The sequence below is a fragment of the Dysidea avara genome, chromosome 8 (genome assembly GCF_963678975.1).
Source record: "Dysidea avara chromosome 8, odDysAvar1.4, whole genome shotgun sequence".
Classification (NCBI taxonomy): Eukaryota; Metazoa; Porifera; class Demospongiae; order Dictyoceratida; family Dysideidae; genus Dysidea; species Dysidea avara.
The window spans coordinates 23,894,356-23,916,244 of NC_089279.1; the positions used below are offsets into that span (position 1 = coordinate 23,894,356).

General features: G+C 37.8%; 1 protein-coding gene across 1 annotated transcript in view; it reads right to left on the reverse strand.

The window, feature by feature from the left end:
* Nucleotides 1-21,889, reverse strand: part of LOC136264869 (probable serine/threonine-protein kinase drkD) — an 87,851-nt gene that overhangs the window by 59,288 nt on the left and 6,674 nt on the right. The window contains exon 2 of the mRNA XM_066059631.1: nucleotides 10,005-10,478. Coding sequence (XP_065915703.1) covers nucleotides 10,005-10,475 — 471 coding nt within the window. The 5' untranslated portion in view covers nucleotides 10,476-10,478. The remainder of the gene's footprint in view (nucleotides 1-10,004; nucleotides 10,479-21,889) is intronic.

The window sequence follows — 21,889 nt, forward strand, 5'->3', positions numbered from 1 at the left end:
ATGTACTTGTGCATTCTTGGCCTCGCTTTTTTTTACAGTTGGGCTGCTTTTGGCACAGGATATCACTACTTTTGGTTGAATAGAGAACATACAGTTAGGTATTATATTACATAGGAGACACTGCATGCATGTATGCATAATAACAGCTTCAGCAACAGATTAGCTAGCTAAATTAGTAGTAAAAGCTTCCAAGTTCAGTGTTTAGAAGTGTTACTAAAAGTGACTTGCTAAGAGAAAATTCATTCAAACTGAAAATAATGTTCAAATTCTCGCAAGGACTCACGTGATATCTTGCGTGATGTTTCACGTTAATAAGAATCGGCAAAGTCGAGGCTACGTACAGTCTTAACTGTTCTTGCTGAAGCAGTGGGTTGGTGATATAACTAGTCTAGTCGAAATCTGTGCGTGACAAGTGGAGCCAAATCAGCTGCGAGTTGTTGCTGAATGTATGCCTCGGAATGGACATGAAGCCTGACGGCACTGAATGCATCACACTATTCTCCCAGCAAATTGCCGGGTAAGTTCGTGTATAGCTAAGTCATTGTAAACGGCTATATAACTACTGTCGTAATTTTAGACAGGAATCTCCCATGCCATAGTAGCTTCCTGGGATTATATACTATGCTTGTGTAGGCCCGGCAGAGCCTCGTAACTGGCTTGTTCTAGCTGTGTGGGTCAGACCGCAAACAAGTTGAGCTGAACCCTGAGAAAACAGCTAAAAATGAAAGAGGATATTTGTTCAACGTTTCAAACAACCAAGATGGTTGGTGATGACAACAAAGATGTCAAGAGCAAACAAGTGCTTCCACCGACAGTTCAGGAAAGGTTAATAGGCTATATACTTTTATGGCTTCCTATAATGTATGGTGAAAACTTTGGCTATAAATAATGTGTCAGGAATTTGAATGATTAGCAGGTAAGTCAATACTACAAATGAGTTAATATTTTTGAGGGCTCAACTCAATGCGTACATACAGTATACCGTAATTACTATGCATCGATTGATTGATGTGATAATAATATAAGCAGATCTGAGACAACCATGGACCCTACTATATAGTAACTGGGCAGATATATAGAGTTATGTATACTCTGATATAATTGTTGAGTGTTGTAGTTTGCCAATGGTCAAAGTTAAATTAACCATTTTAGATCGTTTTTTTTTGTGTTGTTGAAGGTGTCAGGCAAACTCTAGTTAGAGGCACGCAATAAAAGATTATTTTTCAAAACAGGAGAGGAACATGCTTAGGCCTGCAAGGTACAGGCTTGATCTACTTACCCCAGTAGATGTACCATATTATATATAATGCACATATCAATGTATTGCCCTACTAACACCCCCCCCCCCCCCCCCCCCCCCCCTCGGGCATATATAGGGCTATAGTGAGCACAACCGAATGTTAAATGCCCCATGGTAGGACAAGCCTATTGTGTCAAATCCCCATGTACTATTGGCTCCAGTTGCAACGTGGGGGATTTGACATAGTGTAGAAAAAAATACTTGGGTGCTTAATGAATGATTGTCAAATGCTCCATAGTGAAGCAGCAGTTTTATGTCAATTCGCCTTGTAAAGCTCCACTAACAGGCTTTACATCCAAGGGGGGCGGTGGGGTAACACATTGGTAGGTGTATAATGAGTTTGCATCATAAACCTTGTGTTAAAATTTAGTCTGTCTTGCTTTTTTCATGCTTATAGCAGCTAATGTGCTTATTCTCAAACAATCAGGACTGGAAAAACTACAAATTGTCTTCTACTTTTATCTATCAACTATCCAATCACTGCTAGTTTATTAAAATTTCCTTTGCTGTTGTGTAACTTGTTTACCATTATGCTATAACCATTAGTCCCTCCTAGTTTATATGTCTCCTAGCAACAAAAATTGTTATGTCAACAATGTAGGTGAGAACCACAAAACAAGTCAAGTAATATATTCCAAAATTGGTCATCAACTGCTGCAGTATGCTGAATACATCTTGGGAATGGCTATGTGGGTTGCTCACTTTAGCAATAATCATAATAGTGGAATTAAGTGTTTGTTGACATGTAAGTCTGACTATATGATTGCATGTTTTTAGTTAGCTGTGCCTTACCATACTGTATCCCTTTCTGTATATGCAGGGTGGATACTGATGTTGTGAATGTTGGCGGGTGAGTTTATGGTCAATGGACAAATCGCGCAAATGGTGAAGAAAAATTAATATGTGGTACCAAGACCCCACTACTATATTATGAACTCTTGGTGGACTTCATAACCAAACACTAGTGTATCTGGCTTCTTGTGCTATTGTAGCCATTTTTAAAAATTTTATGGGATAATCATAATGTAAATGTTTACTATTACAGTATATTCATGCTATCATTAAAGAGTTTCTATAATTGTGGGTTAAGTGCTGAAAGGTGATGCGCTGATGCTGGCTTTTTAAGTGAACACTGAAGTTTCACAGGCACTGAAGGGCTGGGGCGGGATTAAAGATGTGCACAGGTAATGTAGCAGTAAGTTACTTCAACTATATCACTACAGCGGGTATGAAACAGCTGGCTATAGCTATGGTACAGCCCTGCATATGATGGGCCATAACGAGTCAGTGGAGGCATACCGTGGCGAATTTAAAACAAATCAGTGACTGGACTCACAATTAAACCAAGAGTTGACAGCACAATGTCTATCAAATCAGCCAGCTCGCTATGGCTAATGACCTTGCCCACTTCCACACTGCTTGGGTTTGGAAATTGAGGCGGGCGCCTCATACCTTGACATCACGGCAGCAAGTTTGAATCTTCAAAGAGCACAAAAGCGATCTCATAAACTAACGAACAACTTTTAGCAAAATTAAATGTACAGATACATTGTGTAAAAAGGCCCTGATAGCTGCAGCCTTTTTACGATATGACTTCATGGTTGAAAGAAAATCGCTCCAATGGGATGCAATGATGAAGAAAATAAAAAAAAGAACGATGCACATTTGAATAAATAATTTAATTAATGCATTGTAAATGGGTGGGCGATGGAACAAACTACTGCAACAATTCGCCTGGCTTTTTGTGTGGTAGTTACTCATTATACAAAGGTTACATGCCCCTGGTTTTGAGGCAGAATCTTTTAGTAAGGCTGAGATTTCGCCATGCAGATTTTAAAAGATTGCATAATCGATCCCTCATGTAAATGACTCACAATAGTGGTCGCATGTTTATTATTATTGTGGGCGCGCGCTTTGTGCTTCTTGGCCTCGTGACTCACTACCGTGAGTCTTGATATCCTTTTGTACAACCTTGCAGCTGTCATTTTAACTTTTAAGTACTGTCTGATTGATTGATACTTTATTACATTATGAGTACACCATAGCCGGACCTACTTGACATAACTACTATAATGAGGTGGTCTTATTTTTAGAGGCGGTCTTATTATATAGGTGGTCTTTGTTAAGAGGTACCTGTTAATATGAAATTTTGAACAATTTTAGTTTTTCAGTTTCAGGTTTCAATTTCCACTGTTTCCAATGCCCTTTTGATACCACCTGTTTTTTTTAAATACTGCCATACCGTCTGGGCACTGTGGACTTGTTTCATCCCATATTTAGAAGGTAACCAGACATGTGACAATGTTTGTAGGCAGGTGCTGATGTAGTTAGCTAACCAAACTATAAACAAGTTTGTTTGCGGTAATTTGTAGGGTAAGTAGAATTCTAGGAAAACAGGAAGGGAACGGAAACGGAAAACGGGAACGGAAACGACCAACGGAAAATGCCTGATGAAGGTTATCATGTCAATATACGGGTTAGATTTTACAGCATGATGCTTCTTTGTAACATTGTTGGACCCTTTCGCACTGTTCTGCTAAAGCGATCGAAACCCTCTAATAGAGCAGTCACCGTGCATTAAAATTAAAGGTGGACCGATACCGATACCAGTGGTATCGGTATCGGATCGGTATCGGTAATACAAGGTACAGATACCACAGTAGACACTCACCACTTTTATTAAACCATCTCAAGCTAAGTTTCCAGTAGCTAATAACTTAGTTGAGCTAATCAGCAACTTAACAAAGTAGCAAAACGAAGCCTTTGTTACTCTTTTCCAAGTATTGCTGCAATTGCTCCGTGTGTATTCTAATATATTAGAGCACGTGAATCCTTTGTAATTAAATGGTAGTGCAGTTGTTCCCCAAGAAATAAGTTTGTAACTACTTGGCTTGCTTTTTCATGAAAAAGTTTGGTTGAAAAGCTGTAACAAACATTGTACAATTATCGGCTGCCCACACAATTAATTGCCTTATCAATAAGCTTACAAGAAAACTACCTCAAATTAAGAAATTAGTAATCCACAATGATGTTTATCATGTTTAGCTGTTATACAATGAATATTTTAAAACTTGATTGAACTGAGATCAATCAATTACTGTGATATTTTAATAGCTAGCTATGTATCACAACAATGAAATTTTTATAATAAACTTGTCTAGGCTTCAATGTATAGTATCGGTATCGGCATCGGTATCGGCAAATAATTTCAGTACAAATACTCATATCAGAAATATCGGTAAAAAGTGGTATCGGTCCATCTCTAATTAAAATACTCTACTAGAACAGTCCAGTGGCGTATCTACACCAGGGCATTTGCCCAGGCATCAGCTCACCTTGCCCGGGCATCAGAAGATCTTCTGGCGTGGCAGCCACGCACAAGGGCCACGCATGAATACACTGTTCACGATTACAATTAGGGAACCACTGACTAGCGAACGCTGGAACGCTTGCAGCGAATTCTTGCATTGAAAATAAGCGCTGCGCGTTTAATTAAGAATCTGATTTCTAATAATAGCCCCGTAGATTACGAGTTACTATATTTAAATCTGAAAAATGGAGATGTGCCCGCCCAAAATGAATAGTGTAGTCTCATCGAAGTGAGCATCGAAGTGATGATAGTTTGGAGTTTGCCTGTATATTATAGACCGCGTGAAGTGGAAAATACTCAAGACGACTAGCTGTTTGGCTACTTGATTTCAGTAGGTAGAGGTCTAGTGCTGAATAATCTGTGCCCGGATTTATTGTGATACAACTACGACGAGGGAATAACGTGAGAGAACTGCTGACGATACTTTGTAGGACCACTCAGCAGGGTGTGGTAGAGTTGGCGGGTGGTTGCAGGGAATGGGTGCCCCTACTGAGTATGTAGATGAACCGGTGTCATGCGTTTTGTGATCCGCACATGTACGAGTCAGTGCAACAGAGTACAATATAACAGTCGGCCCTCGGCCATTTTCCGACCATGTGATGCTGTTGACCGATCAATGTAGCCGTTGGTCGGCCATTTGTGCCGATCAAATTTTTACAACTGTAATTCTGTATTATTAGTCTTTATAACATGTAATATTATAGTTATTATTGTTGTCGTATCATTAACTTTCCTTACCGAAGCTATTTAATCACTACGTGAAGTCTCGATCCCGTCGAAGGATCGACTTGATGCGCATGCGTAAGCTAGAGCATTGCACCTCATATTTACCCAAATTATCGATTGTGGGTTACTGTCGATGTTGTGAAGAAGCGATCACTACACTGACTACACGAGTGGCGCCTTCCAAGAGAAGAAAAGAAAGTAATGTTTGCAAAGTGGAGGTACGATATTAAGTATAAGATGGCCATTTTGTGGTTATAATCTGTAGAGATGCAGTGGCTGGAGAAAGTGGAATGAAAGTCACGTGATAAAAGTGTTCTGTACACGGAAAGTTCGAGAGTAAGTTTTGATCTATTGCTATTCACAAGAGAAACTTTAGCAATAGCTAGTTGATAATTCAATCTGTGCTGACTTAACACCACTTGTAACAAAGTATTTAGCCTAGCTAAGTCTACAAACTGGCTGTACAATACATTGATTCATAGTTTTTTTTGTAAAATATGTATGCAGCAACACAAATTTTGTACATGTATTACTAATAAACAATTAATTCTCTGTAAAATGCATGTGCATAAAGTTCAGTGATAAGTAGCTGAAAGTGGTCTCAGATTCAATCTCAGAGTGATCATTTTTCAAAAATTTCCTGGGGGGCATGCCCCCAGACCCCTAGAAGGCTTGTGCTTTGCACTGCAGGGTGTGTTTCACACACTAGGATAGTGCACCTCTATCTTATGGCCATGCAATTTCAGAAATGGCCAATCAAATTTACTTTTGATTGGCCATCTTGTCCGAGCAATAATTTTCCCTTATATTGTACACTGGTGCAAGAAATCTATCGGTTCAGTAGTATTGTTCATTATGATTCCTTTTGTGTGGCACGTGATGCTGCAGTCCCACAATCGATACATGCATCGTAACTTGAGACTAGTGTGGAGTGATTAGACTGATGCGCTATTCTATATCCATACAGATAAGAGTTAATAACTGTAGCTAGCCATGTCATGCACTTGAAAACAACAATTTGATGAATGCATGTATGAACCCACGCAGGTTGTTCACTGGAGTAGGCGTACATGTAAATGAGCTTGTCCGGGCATCATGTTTGGGCTAGATACGCCCCTGGAACAGTCAAGAATGTTTTGTACACTATGCGGACCTTTAAACCTGTGAATGATATGGCTGGCAAAGATTAGGTATGTAGACTAGCTAAGTCATCAACACTGACTGTTAACTATTCCTTTAAAACTATAAACATTTTAAAAGATTCAACACTGAAACATGCTTGAAGAAGTTTGTGAAGTATTCTAATTATATAGACTGAAGACAGTGTCTATATAGGCTATGCACTTACATGCAGCTTCCTGATAAGAGTTATGTATGCTGTTAGCTTGCTTGTCAGCTCCAAGACGTGCATGGCTGGTCTTATATGACACACACTAGCTATATCATCAACACTATTTAAAAAGCTGAAATAACTATACTCCTTGAAACCATACAAAAGATTCAGCAATTAAGAATGAAGTGATTTACAAAGTATTCTAATCAATTGACAGTGTTTACATAAAGATGTTAGAAGGTGTATGGCTGCAACCTTGTCAAGATAAAAGTTAGGTATGTGGTAGATACAGTATGTGTCAGGCTGAGGTGACTCCAATGAAGAGGCTGAGGGTTGCCAGCTATAGTACAGTGATTCACAAGCTTTCAATACTAAAAGGCCCCTGGTGAGATACATGGTTTGCAAAACATTCTGTGACTGCTCTATTAGAGTATTTTAATGGACAGTGACTGCTCTATTAGAGAGTTTTGATCGTTTTAGCGGAACTGTACGGAGAGTCCAAATTGTTACAAAGAAGCATCATGCTGTAAAATCTAACCCGTATATTGACATGATAACCTTTATCAGGCATTTTCCGTTGGTCGTTTCCATTCCCGCTTTCCGTTTCCTAGAATTCTACTTACTCTAATTTGTACCTGAGTTTTGCTGACCTACCATGGATATTTGGTGCTTTTGTTGAGGTAAATGGCTGTTACTTTAATACCAATGGCTTTTACATTAATACCATGATACTTTTTATGGAAGGTACGTATACCGTTTGCTATTTTTCAATACCACCCAGCACTATTACCATCACAGCCATTTCTTGGCCGCCACCTTTGATTTCTTACCCTGGCCTTTTTGGGGGCTGTACTCTTTTTACAGTTGTTTAGATATCACTTCTTTTTTGTATTGTAAGCCATAAAGCCGGCCATAAACTGGCTTTGGTGCTTCCTTTTAACTTGTTTTTTCTTCTTTTTTGCAGGAATTGTGGAACAAAAGAAGCAACTGTGTGTATAGCTTTTTGTCTGATTAAATATTTGTATATTTAACACTGAATAAATATTATTGAATGATTATCACATACGTAATAAGGTGACTTCTTACAAAACTGAACTGTAGCTGAAACTCTTATTGTTTGTAGTTGAACTCTTTTCAGGATGACTTGGTTCTAGCTGACTCTCTACATGGTGATTTGTTTTCAGTACATATTTCTACAGGAGGGTGATTTGTTGTAGCTGATCTCTCTATAGGGTAACTTGTTTCTAGCTTATATCTCTATAGAGTGACTTGTTTCCAGCTGATCTTTCTACAGGGTGATTTGTTTGTAGCTGATCACTCTACAGGGTGACTTGTTTCTAACTGAACTCTCTACTGGGTGTCTTGTTCCTAACTGATCACTCTACATGGTGATTTGTTTCCAGCACATATTTCTACTGGGTGATTTGTTGATCTCTATAGGGTAACTTGTATCTAGCTGATATCTCTTTCTAGTTGATCTCTCTACAGGGTGATTTGTTTGTAGCTGATCTCTATACGGGTTACTTGTTTCTAGCTGATCTCTCTTCAGGGTGACTGCTCTATTAGGATAACTACTCTATTAGAGTATCTCAATCTCCCACTTGCTACACCAAGTTGGATTCCATGTTATAACTCTGTGGCTTTAAGTCTGATTCTTCTACACCATTAAAGAGCCTTTCTAAGATGATTTCTCCATCTGTACAGCGATTTTCAAAGCATTACTCCAAGCTGTTTTTCTGGTAGGCGTGGCAAGTAGTCATTTTTAAAATTTATTAGCTAATATCAATTGCATAATTATTACACACTGTTGGTCTTTTTGTTGCATCTTCGTGGTTTTTAGCTTGATCTCTTTCAAACCGCAAAAAAGTTTGATGTTCAACAGTTAACCTATTCATGCACCAATTTTCAGCTTCTTCCCATAAGCGGTTTACCCTGTAGGCGTGAAAACATCTTGGTGTTATCTTTCATGAAGAATTGCTAATAACTCCTTTACTGTTTGTCATATTTCAGCCAAACTTGGTATTAATGCACCTTTATACCCCTCCCCCTTCTGTGTGCCAAATTTCAAGGTAATTGGATATGGCGTTCGTTTTTTATGGCAGTTCTGTACGTGTGCAAAAAGATGAAGAAAAACAAGAAGAAAAATATAAAGAAACTAAGCCAATTTTTGAAGTTGCATATCTCTGGAATGTTTTATGCAATTTTGCTGAAATTTGGAATGTGGAATACTGATGTTGGCGGGCATGTCCACAGCAAAAATCGTTTTATTTTGTAAAGACAGCATGGAGCTACGAATGTGTGGAAATCGCATTTACTTTCTTCCTATCAATATACTCACGGTGTTGCGTGCCAGCTTCTTGGGCTGCACGACATACAGACATGGGTCAAGCGCTTAAGCACTTGTGCTTGTAAGCACTTTAAGTACTTATTTTGAAGTGCTTGAGAGTGCTTACAAGTACTTAATGTTTTGAGGCATTGTGCTTGTGCTGATACTTAAGCACTTTATGAAAGAAGTGCATATAAGCACTTTTAAGTATTTCATCTTCCTGATTTTGTGTATGACATTTAAGGCCACACGTAAACACTGCACCAAGACAACAAAAAATTATCTAGACCAACCAGAGTTACATACAACTTTAAATGGAAGCAGGAATTCAGGGAATCTGTGGAAACAGTTAGGCACAAGTGACCATATCAAAAGTTACATCATTAAGTAGAAAGAACCTGTGGTGAAAGTTCTGCAGATGTTCAGAGTTCTGGCCAACCTTTGTCCTTGCTCACAGTTCTGCAGATGTAAATTGTTGCTAATTTCACATAATTAAAGTATTATATCAAGTCCTTTCATTGTGCTTCATTTTGTACTTGAAGCATTTACTTCATTGAAGCACTGTGCTTGTACTTAAGCACTTCAGCAAGTGCTTGAGGATGTGCTTAAGCACTTGACCCAAGTGCTTGACCCATGTTTGCACACCATCGTGTGTCTTGATAGGACCACTTTGTTATAGTTTGTGTCTTCTATTTGCCCTTGATAAGAATTGTTGTCAATTAGCTGATATACTGCTCGAAATTCTCACATTGTACCTGTCAAATGTAAGTAAAAGAGTGGGCAAAAACAAGCCTCAAAATTGGCTATAAGCTGGTTTTGGCATGCAAAAATACAACAGCACTGTGGTATATACCCCAAAACAGCCAAGCTATGAAAGAAGGAACAGACACACATACGTTGCTTACAAATATTCAGACCACTGTGTAACAATAAAATTATTGTAACACACCTGTAATTCAACTCCAAATTGAGTTCCTTGTTCACTGGGTAATGTTCCAATATACTGTATAATTGCCTTGACAGTAATAGTCATCCCAGAAATTGTCACATACACAATAGAGTGATTTGTAAGTGTAAGTGCCCATTCTACCTTGTCTATAGCTTTAAGTCTGTCAAAGGGATTACTGATGGCCAGTAACAACTCCTTTCGCTTGTAGTTGAGTAGATGAACAGTGTGAGCACCACAGTACAACTTAATACTGGGATCTTTGTAGTTCTTGAAATTCAAAGGTGATATAGCAGAAATTAGTTGATGTTTCAGGTCTCCAATTTCTTCAGCTGTCAATCTTATAAGTAGTTTCCCCCTCACAACATGCTTATCAGTAAAGGATAAACCGTAGGAAAAAAATGATTTAGTTTCCTTATGTCCAACTGCATCTTGAAGAAGAATAGCATAAGGTTGTGCTATATCCCAAGACATATCCTATATTATAAGACACATCCTGGAATGATACAGAGCATCACCTTATATGTGTCCATCTCAGCAAAACCTGCTTTGTTGCACAACTTCCAATTTTTAAAATTTTTTCAGCATTATCTACAGTGTCCATGGAATGGATCAACAAAGTTTCAGCCTATTGTGGTGAGTAGATTTGGAATGACAGTACGAAGAGCAAAGAAATGAATTTGTGCAGCAACTACACTGAAAATAAACTACAGGTGCTTACATTCACAGCTATAACTTCTGTTTGCATCAGTCTACAATGTTTAAATTGCTCAACAAATCAACCAAGGTATAGTTGTAGTCCTGTAGTCACTTATGCATATGGGTATGAGGGCGGTTTAATGAAAAAATGATGACAATCCTGTTTGTATTTACTGCATCATAAACAAATACATGTGACATGCATCCCCTTGGGGATACGAACTCTCCATGAGCAAGCAAATAAGATGGTGTATAGTTTTAATTGATTTAAGTATTCCTTCTCTGAGTAATGGCCCAATTAAAAGTCGCATATCATATCTTTTTAGCATGCACAAATTGTTAAATTTCATTTTTCTCAAAACGCATGCTTGTGCGAACAAGTTGGGGTTTTGCTGAGACAGTGTATACATATATACCCTAAGTTAGGAATGAAGCAGGGATCTATGCATTTAGCTACAGTAGCAAGCAAGCACGAGACATGATTGCATAGTATATGAATGTGAAAAAATCCCTACTTAGGCATAACTACGTACAAGCAAAAGTACATAGCTAATGTAGCATAAATGATAAATCATCAAATGGCATTCATACTCTGCTTCACAAACGTCACACACTTTTCCTCCTCTGCATGCTGATCTTAGCACAGTTTTTACAAGTTTCAAATGTATGTACTATACCAACATAATAACTGCACTACCATGATATTGTAACTGAAGTACATACATATAGTTATGATACAAGGATGCACATAAGAGGTAGTTACAATGGTAAACCTCTTAGTCTTACGTACATGCACACAGTTAAAAATATTATTGGTACTTGCGCTACAGTGTAGGACTTGTATGCTATGCACCCTTAGTTTCACTTTGTAGTGACAAGAATTAGTAATTCTTATAGAGGTCTTCAGAAGAACCTGAGAGCATGTATATTTACAGGACACTGTTAGATCATGTTAATTGCTGTGATACTTTACAAGCAATATCGAAAACATGCTGGATGAAAGACTCTCAGACTGGATGCATCAGTTATTTTAAGATGACTTATGTATAAGTAATGGCTGTTAGAGGATGTATAAAGAAACAGTGAATGATGGGTGTATACTAGTACTGTAAAAACGAAGACAGGAATATTGGTACATATACCACTTTAGCGTGGGCGTTCAAAGGCGCCGCTCAGTGTTTAACTCGCATATTGCCCGGGCAATATCAAGATATTGCCTGGGAAAGCGGTTTGCCAATGACTTTGATACCCAGCCAGTTCAAAGAATCGATGCGCTTTGACTCGTTATATTGAGCGACATAGAGCTTTGTATTGTGGGACTTGGTTTTGTAGAGGTTGCTAAGCTTAGTACATAGGCTAAGATAGAGTAGTTGGTTGTTACTAAAGGATAATGAAGGCACAAGATAATTGTTTGGGCGATTGTGGATGCGTATTTCTACCCACCGCGTATCAGCCTTTGAACAGACCATGGAACAGCAAAGCTACTACTGCTACGTTGAAATAGGTTAGTAACTTACAGTTCTAAGTACTTAACTTAATATAATAACTTACTTACTGTCCCAATAGCGAAGTTAGTTGGCTTAACTTAGTACAAAAAAAAATATGATAACATTATAAACTCCATCCCACAATCGCAAGTTTTCTAACATTGCGTGTTGAAGCATAGTAACGTATTAATGACGTTTTAACGTATGGACAACGTTTTGATGGCTATTAGCCCACGCTATTAAAACCACAATCGATCTTCAGATGCTACTGTATAAAACAAATGGGATGAGTTCTCGTTAGTTCTTTCACCTATTAGGTGAGTGCGCCCCAAGTGATATATATCACTTGTACCATAGCTGCTTGGGATTTTGCTGACATATACACCCGCAGCCCTCGGGCCTGTGGCCCTCGCGCTTTGGGTGTATATATCAGCAAAATCCCTCGCAGCCATGGTATAACTATTACATACGTATGCTTTAGTCACCAAAAATTTTAGACCAAGTGCAAATTTTGCTCTACAAAGCCACAATTAAACAGTTTCAGCAACAATACTCCACAGGTAATATTGTGGATATATAGCATTTAACAATGTATTTGTTCAGGGCATTAGCCAATTCCCCTACTGTTGTACTTGGTTATAACCCTCATTGTATAGGGATGTGGTAATTATGCCGATACAATTTAGGAAAAATAAGTATATCAAGACACACGGTAGTGTGTCGTGCGGCCCAAGAACCGGCGTGCCACACCGTGAGTATATTGACAGGAAGAAAATGTGTTTTTCACGCATATATGTACTTTGTGATCCCTTATCTGATTGGAACCAAATTTGCTACAGAAGTGCCGGCCAGGTAGGGGAATCTACATACCAAATTTAAAGAAAATCATCCCAGACATTTCCGTAGATACGAGCGGCCAAAATTTTGTTTTAATGTGTTCATTTTTTTCCTTCATTTTGCACACTTTGCAAAATCCACCATAAAACATGAATGCGTGCTCCAATCAGGCTAAAATTTGGCACACTTAAAGGGCGCATTAAGGCAAATCTCAGTATCAAGTTTGATAGGAATCTGATTAACATTCACAGAGTTATGACCAATTATTTGCATAAAATAAGGTTGAACTCCTGTCACGCCCACAGGATAAAGAGTTCAAATCCGTTAATTCTGAAGTCACTCTGTAGAGAGTCAAGTAACCTTGTAAAGAGATAAGCTACATTTCAAATCATCCTGTAGAGAGATCAGCTTGACAGAAATCACCCTGTAGAGATATGTAGTAGAAACAAGTCACTCTGTAGACAAATCAGCTAGAAACAATTCACCCTGTAGAGATCAGCTAGAAACAAATTACCCGGTAGAAAGGTCAGCCAGAAACAAGTCACCCTGTAGAGAGTTGAGCTGTAAACTGTAGAGAAATTGGCTAAAAACAATTCACCCTGTACAGATCAGCTAGAAACAAATCAGGAGATCAGCTCAACACAAATCACCCTGTAGAGAGATCTGGTAGAAAAAAGTCACCCTGTAAAGAAATTAGCTAGAAACAATTCACCCTGTAGAGATCAGCTAGAAACAAATCATTTTGTAGAGAGATCAGCTAGAAATAAGTTACCCTGTAGACAGTTCAGCTGGAAAAAGTCACCTGTAGAGAGATCAGTTAAAAACAAACCACCTAGAGAAAATTCAGCTACATTTCGTAGAGTGATTCAGCTAGAAATAAGCAACCCTGTAGAGAGTTCAGCTACAAACAAACTCTTTTCAGTAGAGAGATCAGTTAGAAACAAGTTATCCTGTGAAGGATTCAACAGCTACATTTGAAGTCACCCTGTAGAGAAGACAGCTAGAAACCAGTATAGCCTTGTGAAGAGATAAGCTACATTTCAAATCATCTTGTAGAGAGATCAGCTCAAAACAAATCACCCTGTAAAGAGGTCTGGTAGAAACAAGTCAGCCTGTAGAGAGTTCAACCAGTAAGAAGTCACCCGTAGAGAAATTATGCAACTGGAAAAAAATCACCTGTAGAAAGATCAGCTAGAAACAAGTCACCCTGCAACGAGATTAGCTACATTTCATTCACCCTGTAGAAAGATCAGCTTGAAACAAATCATCTTATAGAAGGATCAGTTAGAAGCAAGTCACCCTGTAGAGAGATCAGCTAGAAACAAATCACCCTGTAGAAAGATCAGCTTGAAACAAACCACACTGTTGAAAGATTAGTCAGAAACAAGTCACCCTGTAGAAAGATCAGATAGAATGAAGTCTGCATCGTATAGCACTACCAGAGAACAGTGCCATGAAACACCTATGGATTATCCATGAACAGTAAAATAATCCCCATTAAGTGTCATGAAAGTCATTTCATTGATATTTCATTGTAATATCCATGCCATGAAATACTCATGATTTCATGGTAATTTTATAGCACTGACAAATTATTTCATGGCACAAGAAAATTTCATGATTTAAGTGGCCATGAACTGTCAAATTTTCATAGGCAGTGTCCATGAATATTTATAGACAGCGCCCTTGAAAACTACATGAAATTTTATGGTTTACCAGCACATTTTCATAGGCTTTTCTCTGAGTGTTCAGCTAGAAATAAATCAGACCAGCCAGAAAAAAACCACGTTGTAGAGAGATCAACTAGAAAAATCACTCTATAGAGAGATCAGCTGGAAACAAGGCACCCTGTAGAGTGAGGCTGTGGGAGGTCAGCGTGATCAAGTCACCCTGCAAAAGCCCAACTACTTTTCAAGTTACCCAATGGAGAATCCAGCTATGAACAAATCTCTCAGTAGAAAGATCAGCTAGAAATAAATCACTCTGCACAGTATTCAGCCACAAACAAAACCCCCTGTAGAGAGATCAGTTAGGCAAGTTACCCTGTTACCTGCAAAGAGTCCAACTATTTTTTAAGAGAGAGCTCAGTAGAAACAAGCAGCCCTGTAGAGAGATCAGCTAGAAACAAATAACCCTGTAGAAAGATCAGCCAGAAACAAATCACCCTGTAGAGAAATCAGCTGGATCAAGTCACCCAGTAGGGCGTTCAACTACATTTCAAGTCACCCTGTAGAGAGTGTAGCTAGAAAGAAGTCACCCTGTAGAGAGTTCAGCTGGAAACAAGTCGACCAGTAGAAAGATCAGCTAGAAACAATTCACCCTGTAAAGATTGGCTAGAAACAAATCATCCTGTAGAGAGATCAGCTAGAAACAAGTCACCCTGTAGAGAGATCAACTGGAAACTGGAGATAATTCAGCTACATTTTGTAGAGTTTTTCAGCTAGAAATAAGCCACCATGTGGTGAGTTCAACTACGAACCATCCACCATGTAGTCAAAGAGTATAGTTACATTATGAGGCTCCCTGCAGAAAAGAACTACATACACATTTCCCTGTAGCTGCAAACAGTTTAATCTGTGTGACTTATTTTTATGATCAATCAACAAAATTAAAAATAATACTATTGCCTAAAGTACATGTAGCTAAACAAATCATTAAAATCTTCTTCATAATAATCTTCTCTCTAGATCTGTGGTAAAGAAAAAGACAAATTAAAAGAAATACCTAAAGCTGGCCATAGGTTGGTTTAGGTATGAAATTACAAAAAGAAGTGATATCTAATCAAAAACAGCCAAGTTATAAAAAAAGAGTGCGGCCTCCAAAAAAGCCAAGATGTAAAAAGATGTGAAATCAAAGGTGGCGGCCAAGAAATGGCTGTGATGGTAGGTTAATGGCAAAAATATTAACAACAACAATTCAAGTGAATTTGGTGCTGGCAACACAAATTCACCTGAATTGTCATCATTAAAATTTTTGCCATTAACCTACCATCACAGCCATTTCTTGGCTGTCACCTTTGATTTCACATCTTTTTTCACCCTGGATTTTTTGGAGGCCACACCCCTTTTTTTACAGCTTGGCTGTTTTTGATTAGATAGAGAGATCAGCTAGAAACAAGTCACCCTGTAGAGAGTTCAGCTACAAAGAAACTACCCCGTAGAGAGTTAAGCTACTGTGTAAACAAGTTACCCTGTAGAGAGATCAGCTAGAAACAAGTCACCTTGTAGAGAGTTTAGCTACAAACAAAATCACCCTGTAGAGAGTTCAGTTATGAACAAATCACCCACCCTGTAGAGACTTCATCTACAAACAAATCACCCTGTAGATGGTTCAGCTATAAGCAAATCACCCTATAGAGAGTTCAACTACATTTCAAGTCGTCCAGTAAAGAGATCAGCTGCAAACAAGTTATCCTGTAGGGAATAATTGGCATGAAATAAATGCATGTATTATATAATTTGTATATTTACTGATAAATCAGAAATAGTTAAAGTATTAAAAATCTGCTTTACCTTTTTCTTCTTCCTGAGGTAAAAAAATGATAGGTTAAAAAGCACCAAAGCCGGCCATAGGCCGGCTTTGGGGAATGCAAACACAAAAAGAAGTGAAATCTAATCCAAAACAGCCAAGCTGTAAAAAAAAAGTACAGCCCTCAAAAAGGCTATGGTGAAAAAAGATGTGAAAAATAAAGGTGGTGGTCAAGAAATGGCTGTGATGGTAGGTTAATGGTAAAAATTTTAATAACGACAATTCAGATGAATTTGGTGCCAAAATCAAGCAGCACCAAATTCACCTGAATTGTCGTTGTTAAAAGTTTTACCATTAACCTACCATCACAGCCTTTTCTTGGCTGCCACCTTTGATTTTTCACATCTTTTTTCACCATAACCTTTTTGAGGGCCGCACTTTTTTTACAGCTTGGCTGTTTTGGATTAGATCATATTTACCTGGTTACACACCATGGTATTTACTACCCTAGTTCATAAAATCAATGCAACGATTATTCAAATTTGACTACCACTCAATGCTTGTAACCAATGTTTAAGGCCTTATTTTCAAAATCAAGCATGGCACTACTCAAGTGCGGCTTCTATTGAAGGTGCGGTGTTTAGCCAAGTAAATACAGTATGTGGGAATCAAGAATTATGCTGGCATTATGGAGTAATTGTTACAACAGTAAAAAAAATTCTATTTGCACACCTCCATTAGAAAAGATTAATATTATACTCAAATGTAGTCAGAAATTCTAATAGAACATTTGCATACTTGTACTACTTTAATAAAGCAGTCATGTAGAGCATAATAGCCTCATGCCTATGTACATGTATTTCTGCTTTGCTTGGCATCTGGAGCAAGGCTTTTTCACTTTTTGATAAATAAAAAAAAACCTGCCATCATGTATAATTGAACAATTGAAAAAAGTGAATTATTGTTTAATTACATTTGATGTAGGGGAATAGGGAGAGGGTTCAAGATTTAGATTCCTGAGGTTTTACAGGAAGCATAATAGCTAAGTTTAGAGTAAATGAGTATTATAACAGCATGCGGTACAGCACAACTATTTACAGTAACATTAAACTTACACTCATTTCTCAGGAAAGGACCTAGCGAGGGGACATGAACCCACCTAAAAGTTTTCCAAAAAATAGAGTGATCTCATTGTAGCTGATCTCTATATAAGGTGACTTGAAACATTGCTGAACTCTCAACAGGATGACTTGCATGTAGCTGAAATCTCTACAGGGTGACTTAATTGCAGCTGATCTCCCTACAGTGTAACTTGTTCAGAGCTGCAATTTCAACAGGGTGACTTAAACTCTCTACAGGATGACATAATTGCAGCTAATCTCTCTCAGTGTGACTTGTTCGTAGCTGAAATTTCAACAGGGTGACTTATTTGTGGCTGAACTCTCTACATAGTGACTTGATTGTAGCTGATCTCTCCACAGGACAACTGTTTGTAGCTGAACTCACTATACGGTGACTTGATTGTAGCTCTACAGGAGCGACTTACCTGTATGTAGCTGAACTCTCTATAGGGTGACTTGTTTGTGGCTGAACTCTATACAGGGTGACTTGTTGTTAGTTGAACTCACTACGGTGGTTTGTTACGTACAGTATATAGCTGAACTCTCTATACGGTGACTAGTTTGGAGCTGAACTCTCTACATGGTGCAGCTAGTCTCTCTACAGGGTGACTTGTAACAAACGTACTGTAGCTGAACTCTCTACAAGTTGACTTGTTTGTACAGTAGCTGAATACTAGTCTCTAAAGGGTGATCTATTTGTAGCTAAAACTCTCTACAGGATGACCTTTAATGCAACTGAACTCTCTGCAGCGTCACTTATTATGTAGCTGAACTCTCTACAGGGTGTAGTTGAAATCAAGACACATGGTAGTGTGTCATGTGGCCAAGAGCGCCGGCAAACACACCATGAGTATATTGACAGTAAGAAAGAAAACAGCTTTTTCATGCGTGCATAGCTCTATGGCTCCTTCTCCAAAGCACACCATTTTGCATTATAGCTGTCCCCCAGGTAGGGTACGCCACACAGCAAATTTGATTAAATTCAAATCAGCCATTTGCGAGATATGGGCATTCAAAATTTTGTTTTAATTTCTTCATTTTTTCTTCTTATGCTGTACGGGGGCTACGGGGGCTTCGATTTCTTGTCACACACTTTGCAAAAATTACTATAAAATGCAAACATGCAACTCGATTGCCTTGATCTTTGGCACAAACGAAGAGCGTGTAATGGTGGATTCACGTATCAAGTTTGCTGTGAACCTGAGGAATATTCAAGGAGTTATGAGCGTTTATTCACGAAAAAAGATCATCAAACTTCTGTCACGGCTACAGGGTAAACCGAGTATAGAAATAACTTGAAAATTGGTGTGTAGATAGGCTGATCATCGTAGTAGTACCTTTTGATAGTTTGAATAGCAATAGAGTTACAGTGACAAAGTTATAAAGCAAAAACCAAGCAAGAGTAAAATTGCAGGATCGAGATACTCTAATAGAGCAGTCACCGTGGGGTAAAAAAGATGTGCAAAAAATGTCAAAAAAAACTTACCAGAGTTTGAACCAGGAACCTCCATCCTAACACCTGCACCCTTAACCACTGAACCACTGCTACCTTGGCTGATCACTTCACTTAATTTCTGTTTTATAAATGAAATTTCTAGTTGAAATCTGCTTATAATCAAATGTTTGTAATTTCATAGATCTACCAATAGAAATACTAGATTGTTCTACAACATTCTATGCATGTTCTATTAGAAGTCCACAAAAAAATGTGCACTCTATTAGAGTATTACAATAGTATCAAAATTATATTGAATTAAATCATGCAATGAAATACATTTATAAGTCGGTCTTCAATAATCATCATTGTATCTACATAGAAAAGAACAAATGTGAGTAAAAACAAACCTCAAAGTTAGCCATAGGCTGGTTTTGGGGTCTTATAAAGTACAAAAAGAAGTGAAATCCATACAAAAACAGCCAAGTTGTGAAAAAATGATGTGGCCTTAAAAAGCCTGGGTGATAAAGTTGTGAAATCAAAGGTGGCGGCCAAGAAATGACTGCAATGCTAAAAATTTTTAATAACGGCTGTGTGCATTGTTAAAATTTATTAGCATTAACATCGTTGCAGCCATTTCTTGGCTGCCACCTTTGATTTCACAATTTTTTTCACCCAGGTTTTTTAAGGTTGCACCATATTTTCACAGCTTGGCTTTTTGTGTGGATCTCTACATGGTGACTATAATGTTCTACTAGAGTGGTTTATTACATAGCTTAATGTTCTAATAGGGTGACTGTATACTATTACATATTGGTCTATTGTCTCATTGCCATATGGTGCATTCTGCTTAGCCTTGCAGAATGCTTCAAACTTTGCAAATAGTACAGTGAACTAAACTGATCATGTGCTTAGATGTTGTGACTTACTTGTCCAGTAATACACTACACTTTTTCTTTCGCCAGTCAATCATGTATAAAGACTTTCGTAAGACTTAAGAATATCATTCTATTGTATGATTCTGTCATTGATTATGTAATGTGGTCACTTTTAGGGTTGTCGTGTATGTTACTTGCTATGTATGCAAGTATAAGAAAAAATTAGGAATTTTAAACTAGAGTAGGGACAATCTATATAGTATCACTGCAATAAAAAAGTACTGCTGGATCAGAGTAGTACATAATGTCCAGATACTGTAAAACAATAAGAAGTGAACATCCCTACTGTGCTATGGAGAATCAAAAAGCATTCACTTCTTATTGTTTTACAGTACCTGGACATTACGTACTACTCTGATCCAGATTGTTTCAGTACTTTTTATTGCAGTGATACTGCATTCTCCCTACTCTAGTTTAAAATCCCTAATTTTTTCTTACATTTGTTTGTAAATTCTTTTTTCTTGTTGTCAATTCATGACCACTATTAAATAGCTAGCTATCCTCACATATGTAATACCATTCTAGTTTTAATCATATTCGTGAGTGACGTCATGATCTGCAGTGATCATGAATCTAATTGGGGTAAGCCTGAGTGAGCCCCACACTAGTGAGATTCTTGAAAATATTTCTTATTTGGTCATACATACATTTGACTGTATCACGGATTTCAGACACTAACCAGAGTCTTGTAAATCAGTCTTATAAATCATTCTATATTTGGTCATACATATGTTTGATTGTATCACGGATTTCGGACACTAATTAGAATCTTATAAATCATTCCATATTTGGTTGTAGGTACATTTGACTGTATCATGGATTTCAGACACTAACCAGCCTCATAAATCATTCCATATTTGGTTGTACATACGTTCAACTGTATCATGGATTTTGGATGCTAACCAGAGACTCTCATAAATCATTCCTTATTTGGTCATACATACATTTGATTGTGTCACAGATTTCGGGCACTGACCAGTCTCATAAATAATTCCATATTTGGTTGTACTTAGTGTCACTAACTTTGTAACACTAACCAGAATCTTGTAATTCATACCTTTTTTGTGCTCTAAATGAAAGAAACAAATAATACAGGGAACTTTACAAATTGCAGTTTGAAAGAGAAACACCAGAAGAAGCAGAATTGAGAAGAGAAAGAAGGGAATGTGACAGACAAACTGACAACAAATCTCCACAAATGTGTCATGGATAAATGGTTGGCTTCTCCAAGTCCACCAATTGCCATAATGGGAATACTTCTTGAATATAACTTAATTCCCTTCTTGTCTGAAATTCTACCAATACATGATAAATGACATGACCTACATTAGGTAAATAGGCTTAGTAGGTGAGAATGAAATACTAAGTATTTGATTTCATTTTATGGAGGTGTTTTAATGTCATCTCTATACAGTACAACATGTTTAAATCAATGTTGTTATACATGTAACAGTGTGTTTAAATCATGTCACTATGCATGTTTAAATCATGCCGTCATACAGGCTTATTCTGTGGTTTATTCCTCTAGGTTAAGGCAGAACGAAGCATCCACATCAACATCAGTAAACGAATCATCTGGGTACATTGTGATGGACTGGAGATCTGGTTCAATGCCTGTGTGTTGTAATGGTGATGGCTCATGCATCATAACTTATACAGGTGGAGCATCAATCAGATTACACTGAACATGTACTGTGTTTCTACTAATTTGGGATGGACTAATGTTTCTGTTTTAAACGACACAGGTAGCAGGCCCTCACCTGTGGTTTAGGGGATAAGTGTATCCATTTCTTCACTTAAACGGAGTTAGTGATGATTCTAACAAAAGAACATTATCCATGGCAGTACTAGTGGAGAGGACATATGCCATTATCTATGTATATATATATATATATATATATAT